Source organism: Oncorhynchus kisutch, linkage group LG3 (assembly GCF_002021735.2).
Source record: "Oncorhynchus kisutch isolate 150728-3 linkage group LG3, Okis_V2, whole genome shotgun sequence".
In the NCBI taxonomy this organism is placed as follows: Eukaryota; Metazoa; Chordata; class Actinopteri; order Salmoniformes; family Salmonidae; genus Oncorhynchus; species Oncorhynchus kisutch.
In genome coordinates, this window is record NC_034176.2 from 33,155,238 (window position 1) to 33,182,585 (window position 27,348).

General features: G+C 43.8%; 2 protein-coding genes across 8 annotated transcripts in view; one reads left to right on the top strand and one right to left on the bottom strand.

Moving 5' to 3' along the window:
* cert1 (ceramide transporter 1) overlaps window positions 1–13,629 on the bottom strand; it is a 35,226-nt gene extending 21,597 nt beyond the window's left edge. For 2 of the 6 annotated variants that reach the window (XM_020473282.2, XM_020473276.2), the window contains exons 1-3: window positions 12,960–13,480; window positions 11,237–11,371; window positions 1,708–1,824 (exon numbers count right to left, since the gene is read on the bottom strand). In XM_020473282.2, the coding sequence (XP_020328871.1) occupies window positions 1,708–1,824; window positions 11,237–11,371; window positions 12,960–13,052 (345 nt within the window). In that variant the 5' untranslated portion in view covers window positions 13,053–13,480. Of the gene's footprint in view, window positions 1–1,707; window positions 1,825–11,236; window positions 11,372–12,959 lie in introns of all 6 variants that reach the window. The other 4 variants (XM_020473295.2, XM_031804534.1, XM_020473290.2 and 1 more) reach the window with 4 other exon arrangements.
* A 1,662-nt stretch (window positions 13,630–15,291) lies between these two features.
* polk (polymerase (DNA directed) kappa) lies at window positions 15,292–25,440 on the top strand. Of its 2 annotated transcripts, none has more exons than XM_020473322.2 (16): window positions 15,292–15,715; window positions 15,915–16,065; window positions 16,278–16,397; window positions 16,584–16,736; window positions 17,184–17,315; window positions 17,449–17,605; window positions 18,136–18,336; window positions 18,588–18,712; window positions 18,845–19,011; window positions 19,134–19,166; window positions 19,282–19,378; window positions 20,200–20,371; window positions 20,579–21,820; window positions 24,675–24,723; window positions 24,906–25,000; window positions 25,089–25,440. In XM_020473322.2, the coding sequence occupies exons 2-15, from the start codon at window positions 15,934–15,936 to the stop codon at window positions 24,988–24,990; spliced, it is 2,865 nt and encodes a 954-aa protein (XP_020328911.1). In that variant the 5' UTR covers window positions 15,292–15,715; window positions 15,915–15,933; the 3' UTR covers window positions 24,991–25,000; window positions 25,089–25,440. The 2 variants fall into 2 exon arrangements, with proteins under 2 accessions (XP_020328911.1, XP_020328903.1); XM_020473314.2 differs by having other exon boundaries at window positions 15,588–15,715; window positions 24,906–24,986; window positions 25,089–25,265.
* The last annotated feature ends 1,908 nt before the right edge of the window (window positions 25,441–27,348 follow it).

Sequence of the window (27,348 nt, forward strand, 5' to 3'; positions counted from 1 at the left end):
TAATCTTGTGTGTCCGTGTTGTGATGTAGAGTGCAGTATAAAATACAGGAGCTGTCTGAAAACAGGATCAATACCACCACATTGAACCATCGCCTCACTGAACCATCAACACACACACACCACAAGAGAGTCAAGCGTCCAAGGAAGTCCACATGCAAGTCCCTGTTAGGGCAGTAGGTGGCAGTGCAGACACATTTCCACGTAAAGCCGACTTCTGCAGTGGCTGTACAGAAATTACTGAGATACGGGAGTGAGTTTGTGTTTGTACAGGACCTCCCGCATTCACTTACCGTCAAGCAATCAAGTCAATGCAAAACTATACAGAGCTATACGGAGCCCTCTGAATTGTTACAACATTTGGGAGGTGCGCGGCGATGCGTTACGGAGCTCAATTTGGCCTCTGCACGCCTCCGGAGGCTCAGCAATTGCGTCACACCCTCCATACTCCAACGACATTTTCAGATCAAGCAAGTCAGTTAAGAACAAATTCTTATTTACAATGACGGCCTGCCCCGGCCAAATCCAGACAACTCTGGGCCAATTGTGTGCCGCCCTATGGGACTCCTAATCAAAGCCGGCTGCGATAATGGCTGGATTCGAGACCAGGGTGTCTGTAGTGACGCCTCTAGACCACTGCGCCACTCGGGAGCCTAAATTGGCTTTTGCGGTTGGTCAGAGACCAGGCATAAACCCGCTACTAGTCTGGAAGACACTTAACAGGTTCCTGTGATCAGTCACACCACTTCCAAAAAAAAACATCCTTTCAACACCTACACCCAAACACACAGGCAGACGGTTGCAGATAGACGATACGCGCCTCGCTCTCCGTTTGTCTCTGACGTCACTTCACAATGGAGAAACGTGTTGCTGCTACTTCGCTGTCTGCACCAACCGGAGGTCTAATACTTTCCTTGAAGGACTTCTGCTCCTACCTGAGCATTCAAGAAAAACTCCTTAAAACAGACCAAAAGGTAGATAACAAAGTCAAGGACTAGATTGAATTGAATGGATTCTTGGTAGTCTACGGTTGAAGTTGTGGTTCTTTCAATTCAATTTGGCCATGTGGAGGGCACTGCTGACCTGAACCCTGTACAGTCCTCTCCTGTCCTAACCAGGAGAGATCCCTTCACACAGACAGTGTTGAATGTGTCAGCCAGTGGAGTGTCTGGTCTCTGCCCATATGCAGCACATGTTAGTGTTAGGAGAGTTTGTCAGCATAGTGCTGGCCATGCAGCTCAACTCAAACACACACCCAGCAATGGGACTCACCCTACATCAGGTGGTCACACCATCATCAATGTGTGTACCCCCCCCCCCACATTTCCTGACTCCACTCCCTTTCTGTTCACCTCACAGAAATACCAGGCCCTTGTTCTGTTCTAAAATCAACCCCTAAGCTGGTACATTCTACCCCCAGTACCAGTCAACCCCACTTATTGTGTAGATATGAAAGTATTGGACAAGTAACATGGCGAAAATCAGGCCGGAGCAACAAGGACCATATAGACGCTATGGTGTATTACCATCTAACCTACGCAGATCAACATGAAGTAGTGGCGTTTCAAACAGAGCCCCAGCCCAGTGCCACCTCACTGATGGATACCAGAGCTACACTCCCTAGACGTGTCAGCTGACTCCAGTCCAAGCCCCAGCACATGCCAAGGGGAATACCTCAGTTCTATCTAAGGAGAGATTCTTCAGTCTTACCTTGTGTAGTTCGATGGAGTCAATCCATCGGAGCCGGTGCTCTGGGTCCTCTGCCCGTAGGTACCACACACTGTCGTTCACACTGATGTCAATACGACACTCATCAAACTCATGGGGCTGCAGAGAGAGAGACAGAGGACGGACAGAGAGGAGACACATGAGTGACAATACTTACACTAGGAGACATCAAACCCTACAGCAGAAATGACTGAAAGGTGAAGTCTCTACCATTACCAGTTTAAAACAAACGAGTGGTCAATAGCATGTCAAATGATATGTTCCCTCTTTCAGATTAGTCAAAAACAGCCAATAGACTTTATTATCATGCCTTTCACTGAGTTGTTGTCCTGGGAATGTTCCAATCACCATGTCAGATGAATGAGGAATGTGGTTCTGACACATATGGATTCCATATAGAGAATGTTCTAGAACTAATTAAATAGGACTGTAATTACAACCTGATGTCTAATGCATTCCTCTCAGAACCAGTGTCTTCATAAACGTTCCCTTCTCATCCCTCTCCTCCTCCCCGATCCCCAGCCCAGCTTCAAGAATCCAAGCACATGCACTAGGAATCCCATAGCTTCCTTTGGGATTGGGTCAGTTCTCTGTTTTCTAAATTACAGCTCCTCCAATAGAAATGGCCCGCTGATGCTAGCTGATGTTGCCCTTGTTTAAATCAACTTGACTAATTAAGCGCCCCAGTTTTATTCTCTGTAACCTTTGTGGACAAACTGCAGTGCCCCCCCCCACACCACATTCTCTAGAACATAGATGGAATTCCCACACTATTTAACACATTGCATTTAGCTATTTCAACCATAACACTTAAAATCGATCCCCATATGTTTCATTTCATGAGTTAAGCTGAACTTGGAGGGCTGCTGGTTTCTCTTTCCAGTACTGCTAGAAGTACATAAGCACGGATCTGTAACAAGATCTTCCCAATTGGAGGAAATAAGGTTGGTTCAATTATTTGATCTCCATTTCGTTAATTTTTTTCTGTGAGCTCCATGCTCAGTTTCTGTCTGAACTGTGCAATGTAGTAGGGAGTTGTAGTTTCCAACAGGCAAATATTCTACAGAGTTAATTACCACATTTTCTGCGCTAAAATACAATGACCATAATCCATTGTACGCCCGCTTACTTGTCAGGAGCAGAAACACAGACCTCTGACGCAAAGAGAGAACGTGCGAGAGGGATAGAAACAAGTTGCTTTGCGAGGTAACTACCTGAAAAGTGATTGATAGTGAATACTCAGCAGTCATAAAAAGTAGTCTGAATTTACTTTGAAAGCACAGACAGCAGCTCTATAGAGATGACTTGGAATAAACTAATAGTCATCAAATTAAACAAATGGAATTTAAACAACTGAAATATTTAATGAAAGTAATGTGAATAAATGACGGTTATTAAGTGATACGCATTAATAGGCTTGAACTACAATCATGACTTTTGTTTTATTCTGTGTTAATGAATGTAATGTCTCTTTCTCCCCAAAATCAAACAGCACGACTGTATTGTTGGGGAGGGCCCATAAGTAAACATTTCACTGTTCATCTACACCTGCTGTTTATGAAGCATGTGACAAATATACATTTTATTTGACTTCTCCACCCTACTCCTATCAAGCATTCCTTTAAGAAACTCTTATCTGTGTGACTCATAGGAAGCATTAAGTCCACTGGCACAAGGCTGTATCAGACACGGCCCATAAAGCCTGGCTGTCTCTCCTTTAAAACCGTTCCTTCCCCAGCAGCACAGTGTGCTGCTATCCATTTCTCTGTGAGTGTGTATGTGTGTATGTGTGTGTGTGTGTGTGTGTGTGTGTGTGTGTGTGTGTGTGTGTGTGAAGAGATCTGATTTAGAACACTTCAGCCAACGTTACAGTTGCTGGTTCCTCAGGTTTTGAAAACGTTGCTAGTATCGTTGACATGATCAATAGTAGTTCACAGCAGCATTAACATCTCTCTAATGTGAAATGATTTTACATTGTGCTTGAATATAAAAGTAACAGAATACAAAACACAATCAATTTCTGGAAGAAAAAAAAGAAAAAAAACACAGATACTGCATGAAAAGAGCTTTTCTAGAAGCACAAGATACTGAACTGCAGAAGATATGTCAGAGAGCGATGTGGAAACAGTAGTCTGCAGTGTCATGACACAGCAGGAGGTTGAGCCATAGCCAGAAGCACAATCATCTGTTGCATTTCCTGCACAAATATCTACCATGTGTGTGAGGTGAGCGTACTGTACCGAGTCCATGGTGACCTAACTGTGAAGCTGGCTTCTACTGAACAAGGTATTAACCGAAGGATTGTTTCCGCATTCCTCAGACTTCACATACCACTGATAGAGGAGTCCGTCAACAGAGAGCTCAGGATTTGGGATATTTGGAAAAAGAGCTCCGTTTCTCTGATATTTTATTTTATTTAACTAGGCAAGTCAGTTAAGAACAAATTCTTATTTACAATGAAGACCTACCAAAAGGCAAAAGGGATAAAAAAAATGTAAATGTATAAATATAGGACAAAACACATCATCATGACATGAGACCCAACACTACATAATGAGAGACCCAAGACAACATAACAAGGCAGAAACACATGACAACACTGCATGGTAGCAGCACAAAAACATGGTACAAACATTATTGGGCACAGACAACAGCACAAAGGTCAAGAAGGTAGAGATAACAATACATCACACAAAGCAGCCACAACTGTCAGTAAGAGTGTCCATGATTGAGTCTTTGAGATGAAACTGTCCAGTTTGAGTGTTTGTTGCAGCTAGTTCCAGTCGCTAGCTGCAGTGAACTGGAAAGACGAGTGACCCAGGGATGTGTGCGCTTTGGGGACCTTTAACAGAATGTGACTGGCAGAACGGGTGTCGTATGGGGAGGATGAGGGTTGCAATAGATATCTCAGATAGGGGGGAGTGAGGCCTAAGAGGGTTTTATAAATAAGCATCAACCAGTGGGTCTTGCGACGGGTTCCTCAGATGACCAGTTTACAGAGTATAGAGTGCAGTGATGTGTCCTATAAGTTTCATTGGTGGCAAATCTGATGGCTGAATGGTAAAGATCATCTAGCCGCTCGAGAGCACCCTTACCTGCCGATCTATATATTATGTTGCTGTAATCGAGCATGGGTAGGGTGGTCATCTGAATCAGGGTTAGTTTGGCAGCTGGGGTGAAAGAGGAGCGATTGTGATAGAGGAAACCAAGTCTAGATTTAAATGTGCTGAGAGAAGGACAGTGTACCGTCTAGCCCTACTCCCAAGTACTTGTATGAGGTGACTACCTCAAGCTCTCAACCCTCAGGAGGTAGTAATCACGCCAGTGGGGAGAGGGGCATTCTCCTTACCAAACCATATGATCTTTGTTTTGGAGGTGTTCAGAACAAGGTTAAGGGTAGCTTGTTTGAGCTTGTTGGACACTAAGAAATCTTTGTTTTAGAGCATTTATCACAAAATCTGGGTAGGGACCAGCTGAGTAGAGCTTCCTACTGCCTGAGCTGTTGTTGTTGTTGATGTAAATTGAGAAGAGCATGGGGCCTAGGATTGAGCCTTGGGGTACTCCCTTGGTGACAGGCAGTGGCTGAGACTGCAGATTTTCTGACTTTATACACTGCACTCTTTGAGAAAGGTAGTTAGCAAACCAGGCCAAAGACCCCAATACTCCTTAGCCGGCGCACAAGAATGGAATGGTCTACTGTATCAAAAGCTTTCAAAACACAATGTAAACATTCACAAGGCCGCGGGGCAAGACGGATTACCAGCACATGCGCTGACTAGCTGGCCTTCCGGATAGCCTGAGTGCACTTATTTCTCATTTGCCTGAACGAGAGCCAATCAGCCTGAGTATGCGTGTGCCAAGCCTTTCGCCAAATGGAATTCATGAGGTGGAGTAACTCTGCAAGATCACGGGTCAAACCAGGTGCTGAACCTGTTTTTAATTCTCATTTTCTTTATGGGGGTGTGTTTGTTAACAATGCCACTGAAAATATTAAAAAAGAAGGTCCAAATGTCTTCAACAGAGGGGATCAAGCTGATTCTATATCATTTCACAGAGGCCAGTTCATGAAGGAAGGCTTGCTCATTAAGGTTTTTTAGCCAGTGTCTATGACAAATCAGGACAGGTTGTTTCACTGAGGAGCCATTATGAACACTATAAAACAGTGATCACTAAGGTCATTACAGAAAACACCAGACTGATACCTGTCAGGAGTATTTGTGAGGATAACATGGAGAAGGTAGCCTTTTCTGGGTGCTTGGAGTCATACCTTGTGGGATTGGTAATAATCTGAGAAAGATTTAGGGAGTCCCATTGATTTAGGACTTGGTCGGGTGGTTTAAGCATGTCTCAGTTTAGGTCACCTAGCAGGAAAAATTCAGAAGGGGCCAGGAGAGAGCTTGGGGCAGGTAGGGTACAAGCCGATGCTGATGGTGGACAATAGCACCCAGCAACAGTCAACAAAGAGCTATTTGAAAGTTTACTGCTTAATTCCAGCAAATCAAATTGTTTGGGGACAGACTTGGTGGAGACAACCGAGCACTGAAGGTGATCCTTGGTAAAGATTACCACCCCCCCCACCTTTGTAAGATCGGTCTTGCCTGAAAAAGTTTATAACCAGAAAGGTTAACATCAGTATTCAAAACACTCTTAACCACATCGCAGTAATGACCAACACATCTGGATTGGAGCTGTGAACCCACACTTTCAATTGATCCATTTTAGGTAATAAGCTTCTAGTGTTAACGTGCAGAAAACCCATGCTTTTACGAAAGCAGAAATCAGGAAGCAGATAGAGCACAAGTCAGAATTGGGGCTAGCAACAGTAGATCGGCCAGGGTGTACATGCACATTTCCAGATATTGTCAACAGTAATACAATCAGGGAGGACAAGGAGAGCTCTGCAGTGCTGATTTATGACATCTGAATGTGCATCAGATGGCAAAAAGATCATATTGTACAGCAATTTCATCAGGTAACATGAGCACAAATCCAGTGAGAGGTGGTTAGAATAGGATGGGAGGCCAAAAGTCTGTGTAACCAATAGAGTCAGAGTCCCGAGTGTGAAGCATGCAGGAGTCACGAGGCATAGCCCTTTAATATCATATCCCTTTCACACAAAGACGTTTTTCCGGCAACTATTTTTCCCACGTCGGCCTGGCCAAGATAAAGCAGTGTGACAAACAACACAGAGTTACACATAAGCAAAAGTAGTCAATAACAATAGAAATATACCATTTATCTGAGAGGGATTGCCAGTATCAAAGGCAAAACTTTTATTTACGCCTAACGACGTAGTAATCATCTCGTAAAACTTCTGCCTGCGGCTTAGTATGAAACTTAGCCGTAATGCTGAGGCGTCATTGGCACGCACTAGGCTCTTAAACTCACGATGGTTGCTCGGCAGCACCAGTGCTAAGCTTTGCGAGGCATGTCACTTCTCCCATCTCGTTGCATAGCCCACCACTAAGCATGCATGTTTTCTTATGCACTACGGGATGGATCCATATAGAATTACTGTGTGGATTAAAAACAAATGAATGGAATAGGCTAACGCAATTGAAAGCATGTATCAAATTATTGCTTACTGAAACTCCCAAAGTCATCCAATCTTTGTGCCACATTTGAAGCAATAGCCTCCCCACGTGTGGTCAACGAGATCATTTCAGAACCGCTTTGATTAGGACAGTGCCATCGCACTGCTTTGAGACAAGGGTGGGGACTCATCTTGATACATCAATCCATGTCCGATTCTTGTTTTCACTTCATCCGTTTGGATATTGGTTGGGCTACAGTCAGGCTGGGAAAATGTTAGCTAAATGGAGGCGAGTGCTGCCCATGACCATCTTGTCTAATTGGTTCATTTATTACAACATTTTGACAGCATGTTATGTAGTTCAACAATTAAATTGTTTTGCTCTTCACTCGCAGTCGCTTAGTATTCTAGGCCTCCTCCCGACCAAAAGTCTGACTTGTCTCAATCAATGTGATTTTGATTCACAGAATTTCTGTCTGTATTGACTATTTGATTAATTGGTTTCTGGTTGGACAAATACGTGGAGGTGGTATAGCTCATCTATTCGTTTTCTCATCTATCACTGATCAGAAACATTTAGTGTGCAATAATGTAGCCTAAATCAAGTGTAGGCCTACTATTTTGCTCAATCGCGGATATGCAACTCCAAAAGCCCACGGAGGTTGTGAAATATGAATACAAGACTCACATGTTTTAGAAAATAGGATTGCTATTCTTTTCTAAAATCAGTATAATGAAGAATATACTTTCAATGGTAAGACCCTACGCCTGCTCCCTAAAAGTAGAGTGAGGGTAGGAAAGAGATGAAAAGTGGATAAAAATAACTCAAAATATCAATTTTTTATTTTTACATACTCAAAATATGCCAAAATATGGTTTTGAAAATACTTTTTATTAGTCTTATACATCTTAGGACCTGCCTGAACAAATTATTAAATGGTGTATATTCAATGGATTTATTAAAATATAGGCCCACCCACATCTGCACACCACTACTACTAGATACCAGCATACCGCTACAGTATGTGCACGGGAGGTGTAGAAGGCGTATGCAGGCAAATTGTGTGTGTGTGTGTGTGGGGGGGGGCTTGTTTGTAAGGTCATAAACATTGCCCTATTTTTATTTATTTTACATGCAAAATACTGTAAATCCTATATGAAAGCAGTAGGAGTCTTGTTGTCGCCTTCATTATTCCAGACTGAATGCCACCGACTGGGTGGGTGTGCTGCTAGTATTAAACCATTGTAGTCCTCGGAGTTGCATTTACCTAGAGAAAAGGAACTAATGCTCTCTCAAGAGCACAAAGACACCTTTGCAACTTCCTTCAAAGTGGACGCAGACATAAAAATAGTCATCACGAGTTCATCTGACTCTGGGGAAGTAGAATCAGGGCTTCATTACCAAAATCCCCAAGTATCCCTTTAAGGGAAGTTGCAACATCCCATATTGTAGTGTTAATCCGATTTGATCATTTAAATCATATTGCACAAATAGCAGTAATACCATTTGTTTGACCTCTGTACTGAACCCTGGTATTTTCAGAGAAAAAAATGTAATGTTTAACCAGGGTATTGGATTTCAGCTTATCTGACCAACAGGAGGCCTGCAGGGGGGAAATAAATGGTCAAATGGCAAGAAACAGAAGCTGTTCCATAAATGATAAGAGTCCAAATGTGGATGTGTCCAGAATGGGTGACACAATAGAGAATGACATTTCCCACAGAACGAATACCCCTTTTGGAGCAAAATCCACCATTTGTCCACCCAGATACCGAAATCCCTCCCTAGAAACATACTGCAGATCGGTGGGAAACGATGTCTCAGATTCTGAATAAGAAACGAGAATACAGAGTCTACAATAACCTCCCTAAAAAAACAGAGACAAGCATTGGACGATTTAAAAATAAATGATTCCACTGTGATAGTACGTAATGCTGACAAGGGCAGAGCTGTGGTGTTGTTAAACCGTGATGACTATGTGAATGAGATTCAGGGATAATTGAACACCACCACTTTCTATCAGAAATTGTCACGTGACCCCCACACCACTGTTCAAAGATGGGATTCACTGCAAGCTGAAGTCTCTGTTGGAAAGCGGAGAAATTATGCAAAAAGAATATGAGTTCATGAAAGAAGACAATCCAATCAGGAGCATTATTCATGCCTTACCAAAAATCTGTGTATACTAATATCCCCTATCAGGGAAGTCTGGAAGCCATGGCACACTGTCTTAGTCAACGACCCACTGGCACACTGTCTTAGTCAACGACCCACTGGCACACTGTCTTAGTCAACGACCCACTGGCACACTCCTAGCACTAACTGGATTGTTGAACTGGCTGAGACGGTTCTGACTAAGAATGTTCATTCAACTGAAGGAAACTGCTACGGGTAGTAGAAATGGCACCGAATTATGCCAAACTGTATGTGGGGTTGTTTGAGAAGAAGGTGATTTTCAGCCCTAACAATCCATTCCTGCGCCATTTATCAGACTCTGGAAACACTTCATTGATGATGTATTCCTTCTATTTCAGGACACAGCAGAGGGAACCATCGATTCCAGTCCATCAATACAAGCAGTGAACATTTAAAATTCACCCTCACCTTTGATGCGCATGAAACAAGTTATTGACATTTTGATTGGGGGGGGGGGGGTAGCTTTAGCGCGGACCTATATACAGGAAGCCGACGGACAGGAATTCCCTGTTATGCAGGGACAGCTTCCACCGCTAAAAAGAAGAAAAAGAGCCTCCCCATTAGCCAATATAGTCACAAACGCAGTATTTGTAGTACACAGAGCGACAACGACAAAAAAAGCCAACTATCTGGATGAGCGTGTCGGACAGCGGGGTTACCCAGATGAACGGCTGCATGACGCAAGGGAACGTTATTAAAATATGACCCAGGATGATAGCCTCACGCTATCAGTTTGACCACATCATAAAAATTTAAAAACACTGGCACATCTTGAGCACTGATCAACAGCTGGACATTTAAAGAACCCCTGCAGGTAGTCTTCAGACGCGCCCCCAACATCAGTCAAATGGTGGCGAGGTCTGATCATCCACCACTGCCACGCAGTACCTTTCTAGACAATGTGCCGGACGGTAACTATAGATGTTGCCGATGTACCCAGTGTAACTTTACGAACATTTACGTCATTTTGTAAATAGATATTATTTTCTGGAACTACTACATGTGCCCAACTCACGGATATCAAATTTAGAGACACACAAATTGCTTTTGCACCCACCATGCGTCATGTCTGCAATCATCATGTGAGGTGAAATGTACATATGTGGATGTGAACACTCGGTTTGTTTGACCTGACGAAGATCAGTTTCTGATGGAAACGCTGTCAATAAAGCGGTGAATTGGGAGCTTCAACAGTGTGAGGGCCTTCATCTTCACTAGTATTCTTTAATAGCCCAGCACCTATGTTTTTAAGGATGTACATATGAACTCACACTTTTCTATAGAAGAAACAGAAGCACGGCATACAAAGGCTAAAAGTAAGTGGCCAAAGATTACATTCCAAGACGGAATGAGGATTTCAGTTGCCTAATAAAGGACTATGTACACGTGTTTACAAATGGGTCTCCTTGCAGTGTCAGTATGCCCTTGTCTGATAAAAATACTGCTCTCTATCCCCTACTGTGCACTAACAGCCTCATTACTGGTTAATGTTTAGCTCTCTGGGGCAGAGAAAATTGGACCCAAGGAATGACAAGTTATTGCTCAAAGTAATGACAGAGAACATCCTAACATTGTCTGAGTTTTAGGCAAGCATTTCACTAGCATATTTTCACCTAATCTTTAAAACCAGTAGAACTGGACCGAGATAGTCTTTTGAGATAACCTTCCCTTTCCCTGCTGGTACGATGGAAATCATGAAGTCCATTTTGCTGTGACATGTGCCATAATAATGTGCCATAACGCTGCTTCCTGAGAGGAAATAGACCTTTACTCTAACTTACTGTGATGATCGCCTTGCTGAGACACAGAGAGCCCCTGCAGCCGTACTCCCGCTCATCCTCTGACTTATAGTAGCTCAGAGTGTTGTTCTTCAACACTACCCACCGGTCCTGCCATCCGTGAATGTAGTTGGTCCACTGTCAACAAACAAAAAGGCAGATCGTCAAGACTACATTTCTACTAGCAGTGCAATTACAGTAGGAAGGAGGTAATATATTTAGTTTCACACTTAAGTTTCAAATCACTAAAGATAATTAGTTGAATGGATTTCCCAATTAACTGAAAAGAGAACTGGGTGTTTATGGCCCACAAAGATGCCATACAAAGCAACTGAGCCCACCTTGTTATGAGTGGATGGAGCAGTTTGTTTGTGGTACCCATTGTCTGTTAGTAGGCCTAATTGATCAAACATTGTCAACCTAATCCAACCATTGTCCACAATAAGGAAGTGTCCACCACAGGGAAGTGTACAACAATTGACTATCAATCACAACTCATACACCGGTTTAAGTGCTTTGAATCAAAAGCTAGCCATCTACACTGAACAAAAAATATAAACGCAACATGCTAAAATTTCAAAGATTTTACTGAGTTACAGTTCATATAAGGAAATCAGTCAAAATGAAATAAATGATTTATGCCCTAATCTATGGATTTCACATGATTGGGAATATTGTTATGCATCTGTTGGTCACCGATACTTTTTTTTTTTTTTAAGTAGGGGTGTGGATCAGAAAACAAGTTAGTATCCGGTGTGACCACCATTTGCCTCATACAGCACAACACATCTCTTGCGCATAGAGTTGAACAAACTTGATTGTGGCCTGTGGAATGTTGTCCCATCCTTTTCAATGGCTGTATGAAGTAGCTGGATATTGACGGGAACTGGAATGCGCTGTCCTATACATCGATCCAGAGCATCCCAAACATGCTCTTTGTGTGACATGTCTGGTGAGTATCCAGGAACTGGGACATTTTCAGCATCCAGGATGTGTACAAATCCTTGCAACACTGTGCATTATCATGCTGAAACATGAGCTTATGGCAGCGGATAGATGGCAAGACAATGGGCCTAAGGATCGGATCACATCAAGGTATTCGGTATCCATAGCTCATGACTGCCCATTCCATAAACCCACCGCAAACCATGACGCACTCTGTTCAAAGTTGACATCCGAACACCGCTCGCCCACATGGCGATTGTAAGGCATGTTGGTCATACTGCAAATTCTCTAAAAAGAAGTTGGAGGCGGCTTAGCGAAATGAACACTCAATTCTTTGGCAACAGCTCATGGACATTCCTACAGTCAGCATGCCAATTGCACGCTCTCTCAACTTGATACATCTGTGGCATTGTCTTGTGTCACAAAACTGCACATGTGGCTGTTTGTCCTCAGCCCAAGATGCACCTGTGTAATGATCATGTTTATCAGCTTCTTGATATGCCACACCTGTAAAGTGGATGGATATTCTTGGCAAAGGAGAAATGCTCACTAACAGAGATGTAAACAAATTTGTGCCCAACATTTGAGAGAAAGCTTTTTGTGCATATGGAACATTTCTGGGATATTTTATTTCAGCTCATGAAACATGGGACCAACACTTTACAGGTTGCGTTTTTGTTCAGTGTAGTTATTCTAGTTGTATCCCAGCAGTGTTTTTGAGAGGATCACGCCCTCATTAACCATTTGAATAAAGATCAATCGTTTGTTTTGTAGGACTTACCTTGCTTAGGACGCCACCGAGTTCAACAGGATGCCCAGATTCGGGATCCACATCTTCATCGGAGCCCGACGAGTTCGAACTCTTCTCCGACATTTAGCAACCAAGTCGTTGGGTAACGTTAGCTAGGTAGAGGCTGTCGTTTACCACGAGAAAACTAAAATACACAAATTGATAAGACGTGGCCAAGCGAGTGTTGCCAAATCGATAAGACAGCAAAACATGAGACAATCAGGAGTGGCTTGCTTAGCTGTCGTAGCTAGTTAAGACTCTGGCATGCAATCTAAATTCACAATTCCTTGCGGGATGTGTGTTTCAATAAGTAACACGACGTAACGTTTAATAGAAATAGACTCTGCAATGCAATTAGCGAAAGCTAGTTAGCTGGCTAGAAATACAGTCATAATGCAGCAGACAAAATAGTCCTTCTGTTCAAATGCGCCATATCCCCAACGATCAAATACACATAGCGCTAATCCCTTCAGATGGCTCAGAACTACGATCGCTAACTAGCTACCCCGCTAGCGCCCCCTGGCGGACCTTGGGACGACCATAGAGATGTATAGATTTCGCTTTTGTAGTATTTGTCCCATAAGTTTGTTTCAAGTTTTAATGTCACATGCACATGTACAGTGAAATGCCTTTCTTGCAAGCTCTAACACCAACGATGCAGTAATCAATTAAAATGCAATACTACAAATAAAGTAGAACAAAAACATACAATATAAAATAAAAACACAATAAAGTAAGCATACCATATACAGGGTCAGTTCCAGAACAATATTTACAATGTGTAGAGATACTAGATCGATAAAGGTACATACGTTTTTGGAAAGGTGACTAGGCATCAGGCTATACACACAAAAGTATGTGGACACCTGCTCGTCAAACATTCCAATTCATCCCAAATGTGTCCGATGAGGTTGAGGTCAAGGCTCTGTGCAGGCCAGTCAAGTTCTCCCACACCGATCTCGACAAACCATTTCTGTATGGACCTCGCTTTGTGCATGAGGGCATTCTCATGCTGAAACAGGAAAGTGCCTTCCGCAAACTGTTGCCACAAAGTTGGGAGCACAGAAACATCTAGAATGTCATTGTATGCTGTAGCGTTAAGATTTCCCTTCACTGGAACTGAGGGGTCTAACCCAAACCATTATTCCTCCTCCACCAAATGTTACAGTTGGCACTATGCATAGGGACAGATTGGTCCGTCGGACTGCCAGATGGTGAAGAGTGATTTATCACTCCAGAGAAAGCATTTCCACTGCTCCAGAGTCCAATGGCGGTGAGCTTTTCACCACTCCAGCCCACTCTTGGCATTGCGTATGGTGATTTTAGGCTTGTGTGTGGCTGCTCGGCCATGGAAACCGATTTCATGAAGCTCCCGACGAACAGTTCTTGTGCTGACGTTGCTTCCAGAGAGAGTTTGGAACTCGGTAGTGAGTGTTGCAACCGAGGACAGATGATTTTTACGTTCTACGCGCTTCAACATTCGGCGGTACCTTTCTGTGAGCTTGTGGCCTACCACTTTGCGGCTGAGCCATTGTTGCTCCTAGACGTTTCCACTTCACAATAACAGCATATACAGTTGACTGGGCAATGCCAGCAGGGCATACATTTTACGAACTGACTTGTTGGAAAGGTGGCATCCAATGGAGGCTGATGGCTCATAATAATGGCTGGAATGGAATCAAACACATGGAAACCAAATGTTTGTCTATGGAGATTGTATGGCTGTGTGCTCGATTTTATACACCTGTCAGCAATGGGTGTGGCTGAAATAGCCGAATCTACTAATTTGAAGGGGTGTCCACATACTTTTGTATATATAGTGTATGATAAACAGAGTAGCAGTAGCATATATGATGATTGTTTTTGAGTAGTCAGTAGAAATGTATGTGCATATTATGTGTGTGTGAGCAAATGATGGTGTTAGTGTGTTGGAGTATCCATGTGCTTAGTTTGTAGGGCCCTGTGAGTGTGCATAGAGACTGTGCAAAAAATAATATAAAATATTTAAAAATGTAGGGCTTCTGTGAGCGCAATGACATTGTGGCCATCTCCATTTTGAAGTAGTCAATTTTCTTCTTACTACTTCTATGAGTTGGTTAACAAACAAGATTGTGCTTACTGCCACCTGGACTGTGTTGTTTGAAAAAGTATAAAGCCACTGTTGGTAATATACTGCTACTTGCAGTTATGGAATGTTTGCTCACAAGTATAATTCATTGGCTGATCCCTCCTGATGACCTGGATGGAATTATGTGATCCTTCTCTAACCCATAGGAAGTCTCACTCGGTTCAAAATGGGGAAAGTCCTCAATGACGTTGCTCATGCATAAATTCGCTTTTGGGCACTAGAGTCCTCTATACATCTCTATGGGGACGACACAAACCTTGGACTCGGCCTGTGGTTGTTAGGTCAGGTGGTAGAGAAAGGAAGATAATTCCTCCATTATCTCTGGTTAGGACATCGCCGCTATGCAGAAACTGTTCAAAATACCTGAAACAGTTTGTGATATTTAATTGCTTTAATAAATGAATGGATTAATATCACTTTATTCATAAATCAACAACATTTCATCACCTGTTAAAAGTTTGTCGCTGGATTTGTTTCTTGAAGGTTTTGTTTATACGCGCGCTGCGTGGTTTTACATCCGTAAACAAGGAAACTGCACCTCCCCCTAATTGACGTAGAGTGCGGAAGCAAATTCAGAACTCAAAACTGAAGAGGCAAAGGCAAAGAATATACTTTTACCGTAAACAAACAAAATATTATTTATTTTTGCCATGGATAGTTAGAAATTAGTATTACTAGCTGTTTAGATGATTTTACATTGTGGAACCAACTTGTATGGATTAATACATATTTTGCTAGCTAGGTTGTTAGCTTGCAAGCTAGTTAACTTGCCATAATGCTTCTTAGCACATTTTGTTTGATTTATGTGTTCAATGCAGGGTCTCACTTGAAGGAAGTATGGCGACAGGGGGGACCTCCTCTTCCAGTGGGGAGGGCTTCCTCTCAAGAATGGCCCTCAATGACAACAAGGCTGGAATGGAGGGCCTTAACAGGGACAAGATTAACAAGATCATCATGGAATCCTCCAAGGTACAGTACAGGTTGAGAACTTCTGTCTGTTTATCCAAACACCCAAACGAACACCCTAGACTTTGAGTCAATACCCTAGCTAGTTACCTTACTCTAATGGCACAGGAACTGACAAACCCACGTGTGTTGAGGTCCAGTGGGTTCTCTTCTCACAGTGTTCCATGGCCTGTTACTGGAGGTCACCCACCTCTCTGGTTCCCTCTCTTCTGCAGGGCTCCAGGTTCTATGAGAATGAGCTGAAGAAGGAACAGCAGGTGAACCAGCGCATTGAGAGGATGATGTTGCAGAAAGCACACATCACTGAGCAACAGCTGAGCAAAGCGCAAGCACAGGTACAGGGCTACACACACACACACACACACACACACACACACACACACACACACACACACCTACACAAATAAGTATTATGTGACCTCTAACACACAGATACACTAGGTTTACAGTATAACTTCTACAGTATATATTTCTGTGTTATAATTTGTTTGAAGCTGTCACCTCTGAACGTTTTGTTGTAGGTGGAGAAGATGACCTCTGACCTGGAGAGGGGGCGTGACCTGAGCCGTGTGATTGTGCATGTGGATATGGATGCCTTCTATGCTGCGGTGGAGACGAGAGACTGTCCTGACCTGATGGACAAACCCATGGCCGTGGGCTCCATGAGCATGTTGGTGAGATTCTATACGCCATGAACAGCACTGTTCATTTGCTAGAAACGTTTATATTGACCAACAGCCTCAGAAGCCAAGGCTTCTCGTGAAAGAGACAGGATTTAGAAGGCTGGCCACGCAAGACTATGACCAACAAGACCCGCTAGAGACAAATAATAGAGATAAGTGTAGTGGTTGTTTTGTTTGATTGTCATTCATTCGTGATACCAATTGTCTCCCGTTATCATGTGATGTCAAAATAAGAAAGCCAAGTCTGTTGAATTTCTCATCATTGCTACCCAGAGGGAGGATCATATCTGGGGATCTTTCTCCTTCACATGTGAACTGGTTTATGGTCTTCTCACTAGATCTGAAAGATGTCCTTTTATTGCACAACAACACATATCTCATATTGAACCCGAGGTTATTTATCTCTACAAATGTATGTGTTTTGTCCACTCTCCTCAGTCAACATCCAACTACCATGCCAGGAAGTTTGGGGTTCGTGCCGCCATGCCTGGCTTCATCGCAAAGAAGCTCTGCCCAAACCTGGTTATTGTTCCAACCAACTTTGACAAATACAGAGTAGTGAGCGCTGAAGTAAGGATCTGACACACACACACACACACACACACACACACACACACACACACACACACACACACACACACACTATATATAAATCCTCCCCAAAGAGACATATGAGTCCCTAATCATCCTAAATCTCTGCTAGGTCCGGGAGGTCTTTGCAGACTATGACCCTCACTTCCTGCCCATGAGTCTCGACGAAGCATACCTGGACATCAGTGACCACCTTGAACAGAGGAGAGGCTGGCCAGAGGCCCTCCGTACCCACCGTCTCCACACCAACAACACTGGGACAGCTAGAGGTAGCTAGATCCATGTCCGTGCTAGGGCAGATGTCTAAACACAGGGGATGACTATGGTCATCCCTATGGTTATGGTCGTTTGTTACACTGTTGGATAGCTTTTTTTTTAAACAATATTGCAGTTGTGGTTTACGGACTGTGATAAAGTTGTCATTTGTAAGACAACTTTGAGAGTAGACTGTAAGTAGTTTAGATGTAGTATAAAGGCAGCTACGTGTTATATGGAAGATGTAACAAAAGGAGAGAGGTTTACTAAGAGCTTAATAGCAAAAGCCTCATGTCATTCTTCCTCTATTTCCTGCCTGACAGAGAAAGTGAATTAGAAGGGATTAGAACTATGTCTGTGTATTCTGTCGCTTTCTCTTATCTAGTTCACTTTTGCCACCTGTCAAGCGTAAAGAGGGACAAGGGGAGCAGACGATAAGAGACGTGGATCCTCTTCTGTGAATCATCTCTCACTATCTCACACCTTCTCTCCTTGTCTATCTCTCTCTCTCTCTCTCTCTCTCTCTCTCTCTCTCTCTCTCTAGTTGAGGACCATGGTGGCCTACAGGAGACAGTAGAGGTAGAGGGTTTGTCTCCTGTCCTGTTTGAGAACAGCCCCAGCTCCTCCCCCTGTCTGCAGGATGCTGCTGGGGGAGAGGTGGAAGTGTTTGGGACCTGTGCCGAGGAGGCGGTAAGAGAGATGCGCTTCCGCATCGAGCAGAAGACCTCACTAACTGCCAGCGCAGGTGAGAGAGAAGCTGTATGTTCATGTTCCTTGGAGGACACATTGGATGAGTCCTAAATGGCACCCTATTCTCTATTCACTATTTTTGACCAGGGCCCATAGAGAATAGGGTGCCTTTTTGGACACCTCAGAGTTACATTGTTAGTTGTGTTAAAATACCTCAGGGAATATTTGATATGTTACTATCCCAGGCTAACTTTATCATCATATTCTGTATAGTTACATTAAGCATGTATGTATGTGTGTGTGTAGGCATTGCCCCAAACATGATGCTGGCCAAGGTGTGTAGTGATAAGAACAAACCCAACGGCCAGTACAGACTCCCCTCTAACCGACAGGCTGTCATAGACTTCATACAGGACCTGCCAGTCCGGAAGGTAGGCTGTAGTACACCTACCCTTAAACCTAGACAGCCTATTTTAAGGGATGCATACTCTAGGTGATTGTTTATGGAACATGTTGCTGGCTGATGACTTACAAATACAGATGATGGTCTTTTGGTGTGCCAGATCTCAGGCATTGGGAAGGTGACAGAGAAGATGCTGGGAGCTTTAGGTATCACCAGCTGTTCCCATCTTGGCCAGGAGATGGCGCTGCTGGCCCTGCTGTTCTCTGAGACGTCTTGGCATCACTTCCTCCACATCTCCATGGGCCTGGGCTCCACACACATCGAGAGGTGCTGGCGGGCAAGCAGAGGGGGGTGGGCAGTGGGGAGAGGGGTAACTATACATTAAACTCATCTGTAAAATGAGTTCAAGTCATCTGACTGAGTCTGTCTGTTTTTGTATTTCCTTACAGGGACGGAGAGAGAAAAAGCATGAGTACAGAGAGGTGTTTGTTCGTCTTTTCGGGCAACATATATGTGAAACACATAGATAAATAATGGTACATACTCGAACGCTGCCCATATCCAACATGTTTCTCTATCTCCCTCATTCTCTGTCAGGACTTTTGGAGAGATGGGTGCATTAGAGGAGCAGTTCTCGCTGTGCAAGGAGCTGTGCCAAGACCTGGCTCTGGACCTGCAGAAGGAGGCGCTCAAGGTACTCTATTAGTAATAGTATAGGTCATTACTAGAATATATTGCAGTTGTATAGTACATTTATATTCTTAAACAGTATATTCTTAAACTCAAATTCACTGTCTGATCTATTGGATTCATAGTAAAAAAGAAATTGAAATCAAACTCTAGTATTTGTATATGTTTGAAATCGAACTCCAGTATTTGGCATTTTGTGGCTATTGTGTGAAATGCAGAGCCGTTCGACAGTACATAACACATGGAACCGTTTGTTATGGCCGGTGTGTTAGTATTCAGCACCATTGTGAACAGCCATTGCCTGACTGCCTGCCTCTTGCTCTGTGCATTGAGATTGCCTCAGATGACTCTTTCCTCTGGGGAAGAGAGAGCAGAAAAGGGTTCTTGAACAGAAAGGATATTTCCGTAGAGAGGGTATTTTGGGGTCTTAAAACATTTCAGCGCTAGTGTTGGCTCCCAGACTCAATCTGTCTCTAACCAGCATCTCACACAATTACCAGAGCGTCTGTTCCCATCCCAATCGATAGAGAGAGCTGGCTTGGCACGGCCATCACCCGCCGACTGAGCCCTTATATGCTTTTGATACCTGGAAGAAATGGAGAGCCGTTATGGAGAATACCAGGGACCAGTGTGAGCCTCAGCCTGCCTGGGGAATAGGCTGCTTGGGAATGACCATCACTCTCCTAGGAAAATGCCTTTGACCCTTCTTCACTTAGTGTCATCTGTCAGTCAAATCTATGTCTGTTCTGTCCTTTTGACTCCTCCCCCAGGTCCAACCAGATTTAATCTGTGCTTCACCCTTTAATTTGCTCTGTGTTCTTCCAGGCCAAGACGGTGACGTTGAAGCTGAAAAATGTCAACTTTGAGGTGAAAACCAGAGCGTGGACGTTGCCGTGTGCTGTTGCTACGACGGAAGAGCTCTTTGCTGTCGCTAAGGACTTGCTGAAGACTGAGATCGACAACGTCAGCCCCCAGCCACTGAGACTGAGGCTTATGGGTAATCTTACTTTACCTTCTCCTGTCTGTTTAAATGTGGTGTCCCATTGGCAAGAAAATACATTAACATCAGCTTTCATATATGTTGTACATAACAATAATATATGAAGTACTTTCTACTGATTCTGTTAATAATTCATATATTTGAACTTGTAGCTTGATTAAAACAATTGACTGCAGTTTTAAATCAATGCTTGCGTGTCTGCAGGCGTTCGGGTTTCCAGTTTCGCCAGTGCTGACGACAAGAAACCCCTGCAGAAGAGCATTGTGGGATTTCTCCATAAAAAACAGACTGACTCTAGTAGCACCTCCCAGATCTCCTCCCACAAGCCTGTGAAAGAGCATCCACCTAGGCCTCCAGGCCAGACTCAGCCCTCTGCCTGCCCTTCCATGGTACAGCAGAGACTGGGGCAAGAGGGTCACGCCTGGGTACCCAGCCGGGGAGGGGTGGAGGTGGGCGGGACTGGGGAGAACCAGCAGTCCTTCTTGCAGAGAGCTCACGCCCAGAGGCTGCGACTGCAAGCTGAGAGAGAGGACCCACCAGAGAAGGGAGATTGTAATGGCTTTGAGACCAGACGGGGCCCAACCTCATCGACCACCACCCCCGAAGGGACACAGACACACACTCCGAAGAATACAAATACATCAGCAGAGACAGACATCTCTATGAGTGCATTGACAGCTTCGGACAAAATTACACATGAACCTTCAGCCCATGCGTCTACTTCATCATGCTGTTCAACAGTGCCAGAGTCAGGGACAGACAGTCTGACCTGCCCTGTATGCTTCAGGGAGGTGAACACCACAGAGCTGACAGTCTTCAACAGACACATTGACCAGTGTCTCAGTGGGGTTACTATGGGGCAAAACAACCACACAGACACAGAGCTAGAGAGAGGCCCCTGTGTCTGTGAGGAGGAGGTGGAGAAAGAAATAACTGGAGGGAAGAGGGAGGAGGGGCCGAAGGAGAAAGGTAGTAAGCTGCTCAGTAGGTGCGTGTTGGACTCAGTGGGCCTTCGATTAGACTCAAGTGCAGGTGATCATACGGAGTCCACTACAGGTTTACTTCTATATGAGACGAGTACAGCTAATATTTCACTAAGCACTGTGGGCCTGAACCCTGTCTGCCTTAACACTTGTCCAAATGGAGATGTATCTATACATAGAGCTAACACCCTGAAGGTTTCATCTCAAAGTGACCCTCATGTTCGGGTTTGTCTGTTGTCCCCCGGTGGCCCTCGGCCAATGACTACGCCCAAGCCCGAGTCACGTGACCACAGAGGCCCCGCCCTCACCTGTCCAGTGTGTCAGGAGACCCAGGACACCAATGACCTCACCCTTTTTAACCGACACGTTGACCTCTGTCTGAACCAGGAAGTCCTGCATGAGCTTGGGGGACTGGCATCTGTGGACCGCACCACCCACACCGCACCACCTGCTGCCCACAAAGGTCCGTGTTTCAGAAATGTTTTATTTACTGAATGATCATGCATTACTGCCATTGTCATTCAAATAGACCAGGGACTTCTAAACTCTATTTTTCTATGTGCTGCCACTACCAGTCTCATCCCCAGTGCTTCCATGGGTCCTGTTTCTGCCTCTTCCTACTCAATATGTAATCCACTTACGTGGTGGGTGTGTCGGGGGCATAGAGAAAAATGTGTTGTTTTACAGGAAATGTTGCAACGTGAAAGCAAGTTTTCTGCAATTCTACGCATTTTGCCATGCCTAATTGTGAAACTTAGCAACATGGTAAAGGCCCAAGGGCCACACCCTCTCATGCAATACCATGGCAGTTGGCCACATGGTGGGCCTAGAACAAGCGATTGAAAATGCAAGCTTTGAAAGGTCAGCCCCCCTGTGTTCTTATGCTCAAACGTTATAGAAAACAATCAATGGGTACACAAATCGGGGCAAATCGGGGCATGTGCCCTGCGTGCTCGGTTGGTAATCCAGCCATGCCAAAAATACTCATAAATTAGAATGTTCGATTCTTCCTGAATGTCTAGATTTTATTTAGGATATATATATTTTTTATTCATAATTATTGGCACCCTTGACAAAGTTGAGCAAAAAAGACTGTATAAAATAAATAATACAAATACTGAGCTATATTGTATGCAGAAAAGTTGGGAAATGTATTATTTTATACTAATACAACTGCTCAGAGAGAAATATTTTTCTAAGAAGTTGTTTAAAACATCTCTAAAAGATAGGGTCAGAATTATTGGCACCCCTGTTTTCAGTACTCCACCACCCTCCCCTTGTGAGGATAACGACCCTGAGCCTTTTTCTCAAATGTTTTATGAGATTGTAGAACACGTTGGGACGGATCTTTTATCCTTCGTCTTCTCTTATGGACTGCCTTCTTCAATTCAAACCACAGATTTTCAATGGGGTTCAAGTCCAGAGACTGAAATGGCCATTGCAAAATGTAGATTTTTGTGGATTTTGATTAGTGCTTGGGGTTATTGTCTCGCTGGAAGATCCACTTGAAGCCAAGTGTCAGCCTCCTGGCAGAGGCAACCAGGTTTTGACATAGAATACCTCTATTTTCATGTTATCTGACTGTAGAACCGGTTCCAATCCAAGTGCCAATGCCGTTTATCAAAGTCCAGGTGGTGCTATGGTCAGATGACATGAAGATGGAGCTCTTTGGCCACACACACCAGTGGTGGGTTTGGTGTTGAAAAACAGAAGCATACTGTATGTAGACAAAGTACTTCATACCTACGGTAAAGTATGGTGGTGGATCTTTGATGTTATGGGGCTATTTTGCTTCCACTGGTCCTGGGGCCCTTGGTAAGGTCAACGGCATCATAAAGTTGACCAAGTACCAGGACATTTTAGCCAAAAACCTGGTTGCCTCTGCCAGGAGGCTGACATTTTGCTGCAAGTGGATTTTCCAGCAAAACAATAACTCCAAGCACATGTCAAAATCCATAGGTTAATTTGAAAAGGGCCGTCCATAAGCACAGACTAAGGATATCAAGGATCTGGAAAGATTCTGTATGGAGGAATGGTAAGATCCCTCCCAATGTGTTCTCCAATCTCATAAAACATTTTAGAAAAAGGCTTAGTGTCATTATCCTCGCAAGGGGAGGGTGCTGGAGTACTGAAAACACGGGAGGGGGCTGGACTACTGAAAACACGGGAGGGGGCTGGACTACTGAAAACACGGGAGGGGGCTGGACTACTGAAAACACGGGAGGGGGCTGGACTACTGAAAACACGGGAGGGGGCTGGACTACTGAAAACACGGGAGGGGGCTGGACTACTGAAAACACGGGAGGGGGCTGGACTACTGAAAACACGGGAGGGGGCTGGACTACTGAAAACAGGGGAGGGGCTGGACTACTGAAAACACGGGAGGGGGCTGGACTACTGAAAACACGGGAGCGGGCTGGACTACTGAAAACAGGGGAGGGGGCTGGACTACTGAAAACAGGGGAGGGGCTGGACTACTGAAAACAGGGGAGGGGCTGGACTACTGAAAACAGGGGAGGGGCTGGACTACTGAAAACAGGGGAGGGGCTGGACTACTGAAAACAGGGGAAGGGCTGGACTACTGAAAACAGGGGAGGGTGCTGGACTACTGAAAACAGGGGAGGGTGCTGGACTACTGAAAACAGGGGAGGGTGCTGGACTACTGAAAACAGGGGAGGGTGCTGGAGTACTGAAAACAGGGGAGGGTGCTGGAGTACTGAAAACAGGGGAGGGGGCTGGACTACTGAAAACAGGAGGGGCTGGAGTACTAAAACAGGGGAGGGTGATAGAGTACTGAAAACAGGGGAGGGGGCTGAAGTACTGAAAACAGGGGAGGGGCTACAGTACTGAAAACAGGGGAGGGGCTGGACTACTGAAAACAGGGGAGGGGCTGGAGTACTGAAAACAGGGGTGCAGTCTTTTTTGCTCATCTTTATCAAGGGTGCCAATAATTATGGACCTGACTGTAGGTTAGTTATTTTTTCTACATACTTTCTGTCTGGTTTTATTCATTTAGGTTAACACTGAAAGCTATTTTCCATCCTGAAAATGAATTACACTATCCTGAAGTCTTATGGTTAAAACTAGAAGGGGTTAAAACTTATGGTTAAAACCCTTCCCTGCTCTCTGCCACTGGTAAATCCCTTCTTCACCCATTGAATCCTGACAATAGAAAGACGATCTCTCCCAGTTTCTCTTTAACTGTCCTGCCTGGGAGATTAGTCTTTATAGCTTTGAAATGAACACAAATGACTTGCCGGACATAGACAGTCGTCGTCCTGTTTTCAGCGGAGAGTTTTTCGTGTTTCCCTCCACAGAGCGAGAGCAGCCCCTGCAGAGAGCGCCGCAGAAAGGCAAGAGCAAAAGGTATGACTACATCTCCTTACACACATAAAAGAGAGAGATTAGTTTGAAAGTCAGCACATTCACCAAGGAGTTAATTCAACATGTTGTGTTGGGGGTCCAAATAAGATGGTTGCAGATACTGGTGCAGACAGTGAGAATCCTGCAGTAAAATATGCTGTGTTTTTATTCTGCTACACTTCCAGGAGAGGCTTGTCTCCCCCACCCCCCTCTAAGAAGGCCAAAGCCCTGGGCCCAGCTTGGAACACTATTGACAAGTTCTTCAGGTGATGCAGCTTAGGTGACAACACACACTACTCCCAGACGATCCTGTGTATGAAGTATTATGCTCAGACAGTGATAATGACTGACTGTTACCTTGATCTCAGGTGAATGGAGTGCTGGTGACCTCACTAGCAACCATCCCTACCTACCTAGTACTTCTTGGATTTGCTTACTCAAGCATTGAAGATGCACTTCTTTCAAAATAAATACATTTTTATCTCTTGTGCAGTTTTTAAAAAAGTCATAATGGTCATAAGTTAGCAGGCAGAACCTTTGCAGGGGTTTTAGTGAAGGTAGTTGATGCAAACCAGTACCAGTATGAGATGGTGTATTTTTGGATAAGATAGGCTATGTATAAAAAATAAAAATAAATGAATATTGTTGTATTCAAATTTCATCGGCTATTTTTCATACAGAAAATAAAACTTGCCACTAATGTAAATGTGGCTCAATTAATTATTCTCCTTGTGTCATTGTGTTTAGCATTTAATGTGCACAGTACAAATGAGGCTATTACTATTGCTTGAAGACATGGCTAAAGGTCAATCAGATTTGTGAACATGGTCCCTAGCTGTGTGTTGCCGCATTCCATGTCTGTTATGGGGTGTGGAAACACTTTGTTGCTTTTATGAATTTTGTCTTGCTGCTTTTTGTTCTATGTTGCTCTGTCTGTATGCTATGTCTTGCTTGTCCTATGTTGCTATTGTCCATATTGTAATTGTTTTTAATAACCTGCCCAGGGACTGCGGTTGAAAATTAGCCGGCTGGCTAAAACCGGCACTTTTACTGAAACGTTGATTAATGTGCACTGTCCCTGTAAAAATAAAATAAACTCAAACGATTCTATCGATGAAGATTAACAGCCATCGTCAATGGTGACAACATCGTGATGTGACAGACGATGGTTTATCCTATTTGAACTTGACTGACGCCACGCAGAATGCCTAGAACGGAGTCGGTCAGGGCAGCACATGAGGGACATTCCCAGTAATCTATCTTCCTATTTGCTATAGCCTATTTCAGCGCAAAATGTTCAGTCAGACAATATCCTCGCTCTGTCAGATACATGGGCCTCATAGTCTAAATCTATTTTTTTTAAATAACGGACACGTTTTAAAAAACGTAGGCTATATTCCCTTGTCTCTCCATTCGATATGACTGAGTTTGGGGTATAGTATGCTTTCATCATTTTATGCATGCATTCTCTCCCGATCAAACAATGTATTTGTTTGAAGGGCCTACAAATGTAGGGTAGCCATGGGACTAATAATAATAATGAGAGCGAAAAAACAATATCAATGGCCAAAATAAAAATATAATTACAAGTTTAATCAAGTTCAAGCTTATTAATTAAGAAAAATGATCCATCTGGTCAAAAAATCCATCCATGCGAAGTTTAAACCAAATGGCCTATAATATATCCTGCTAGGCCTACCATAACTTTAAAACAAATTAAAGTTATGAATAGTAGCCTATTTCCCAAATATTCTAATAGCCTGAGAAGGTACTGTTGTCTTCAAGTTGCCACTTTAAAAAAATAACAAGAATGAAAGTCTATAGCCATAGGCCTAGGCTAGGCTATTCTCAAGCACAGCTTTATGAGAAAGAACAAACAATAGCCTGTTATGACAGGAGGATGACGCACAGCAATTATTATCCAGTTCTGAACGGAGTAGACTGCTTCTATCCAGCTCATGATTTATAACGTAACTCACTATGGTAAGAAAGCCCGTTCCTCATCAGTTGACTGTCACTTTGCTCCATCATGTGCGCGAGACACACATACACACACACCTGTTTCGTTCCATGCTGAAACTCTAGCACCTTGTAACTCAACTCTGGACCTCGAAGCCAGTTCCACTACATTTTTTTTCATTGTTCCCCTCTAATCAGGGACAGATTTAGACCTGGGACACCAGGTGGGTGCAATTCATTATCATGTAGAACAGAAAACCAGCAGGCTCCGGACCTCATAGGGTAAGAGTTGAATATCCCTGGAGGGGCAGGACCGAGTTTGGGAAACCCTATTGGGCGATGTCAGTCTACATCTGACATCTACAAATCCATTTAAACACACATATGACCTAGACTACTGTTGTAGTTTAGATTGGAGCTTAGATTCATAATAATATAATGATAGTCTACTTTACAAACATGTAGGAGCTTAGTCACTAATCAAATAAATTAAGATGGGATTCATGAATCTGCACTCATACAGTTTATTCCAATGTTAGACTGCATGTGCAGGTAGTGCATGACACAATATTGATTATGCACTCAATGTGAAGGGTGTGAGCTTCTAGAACAAACAGAGGTCAGCCCTCCAGCCCAGGAAATGTACATACATTGCTCCATACCCACACC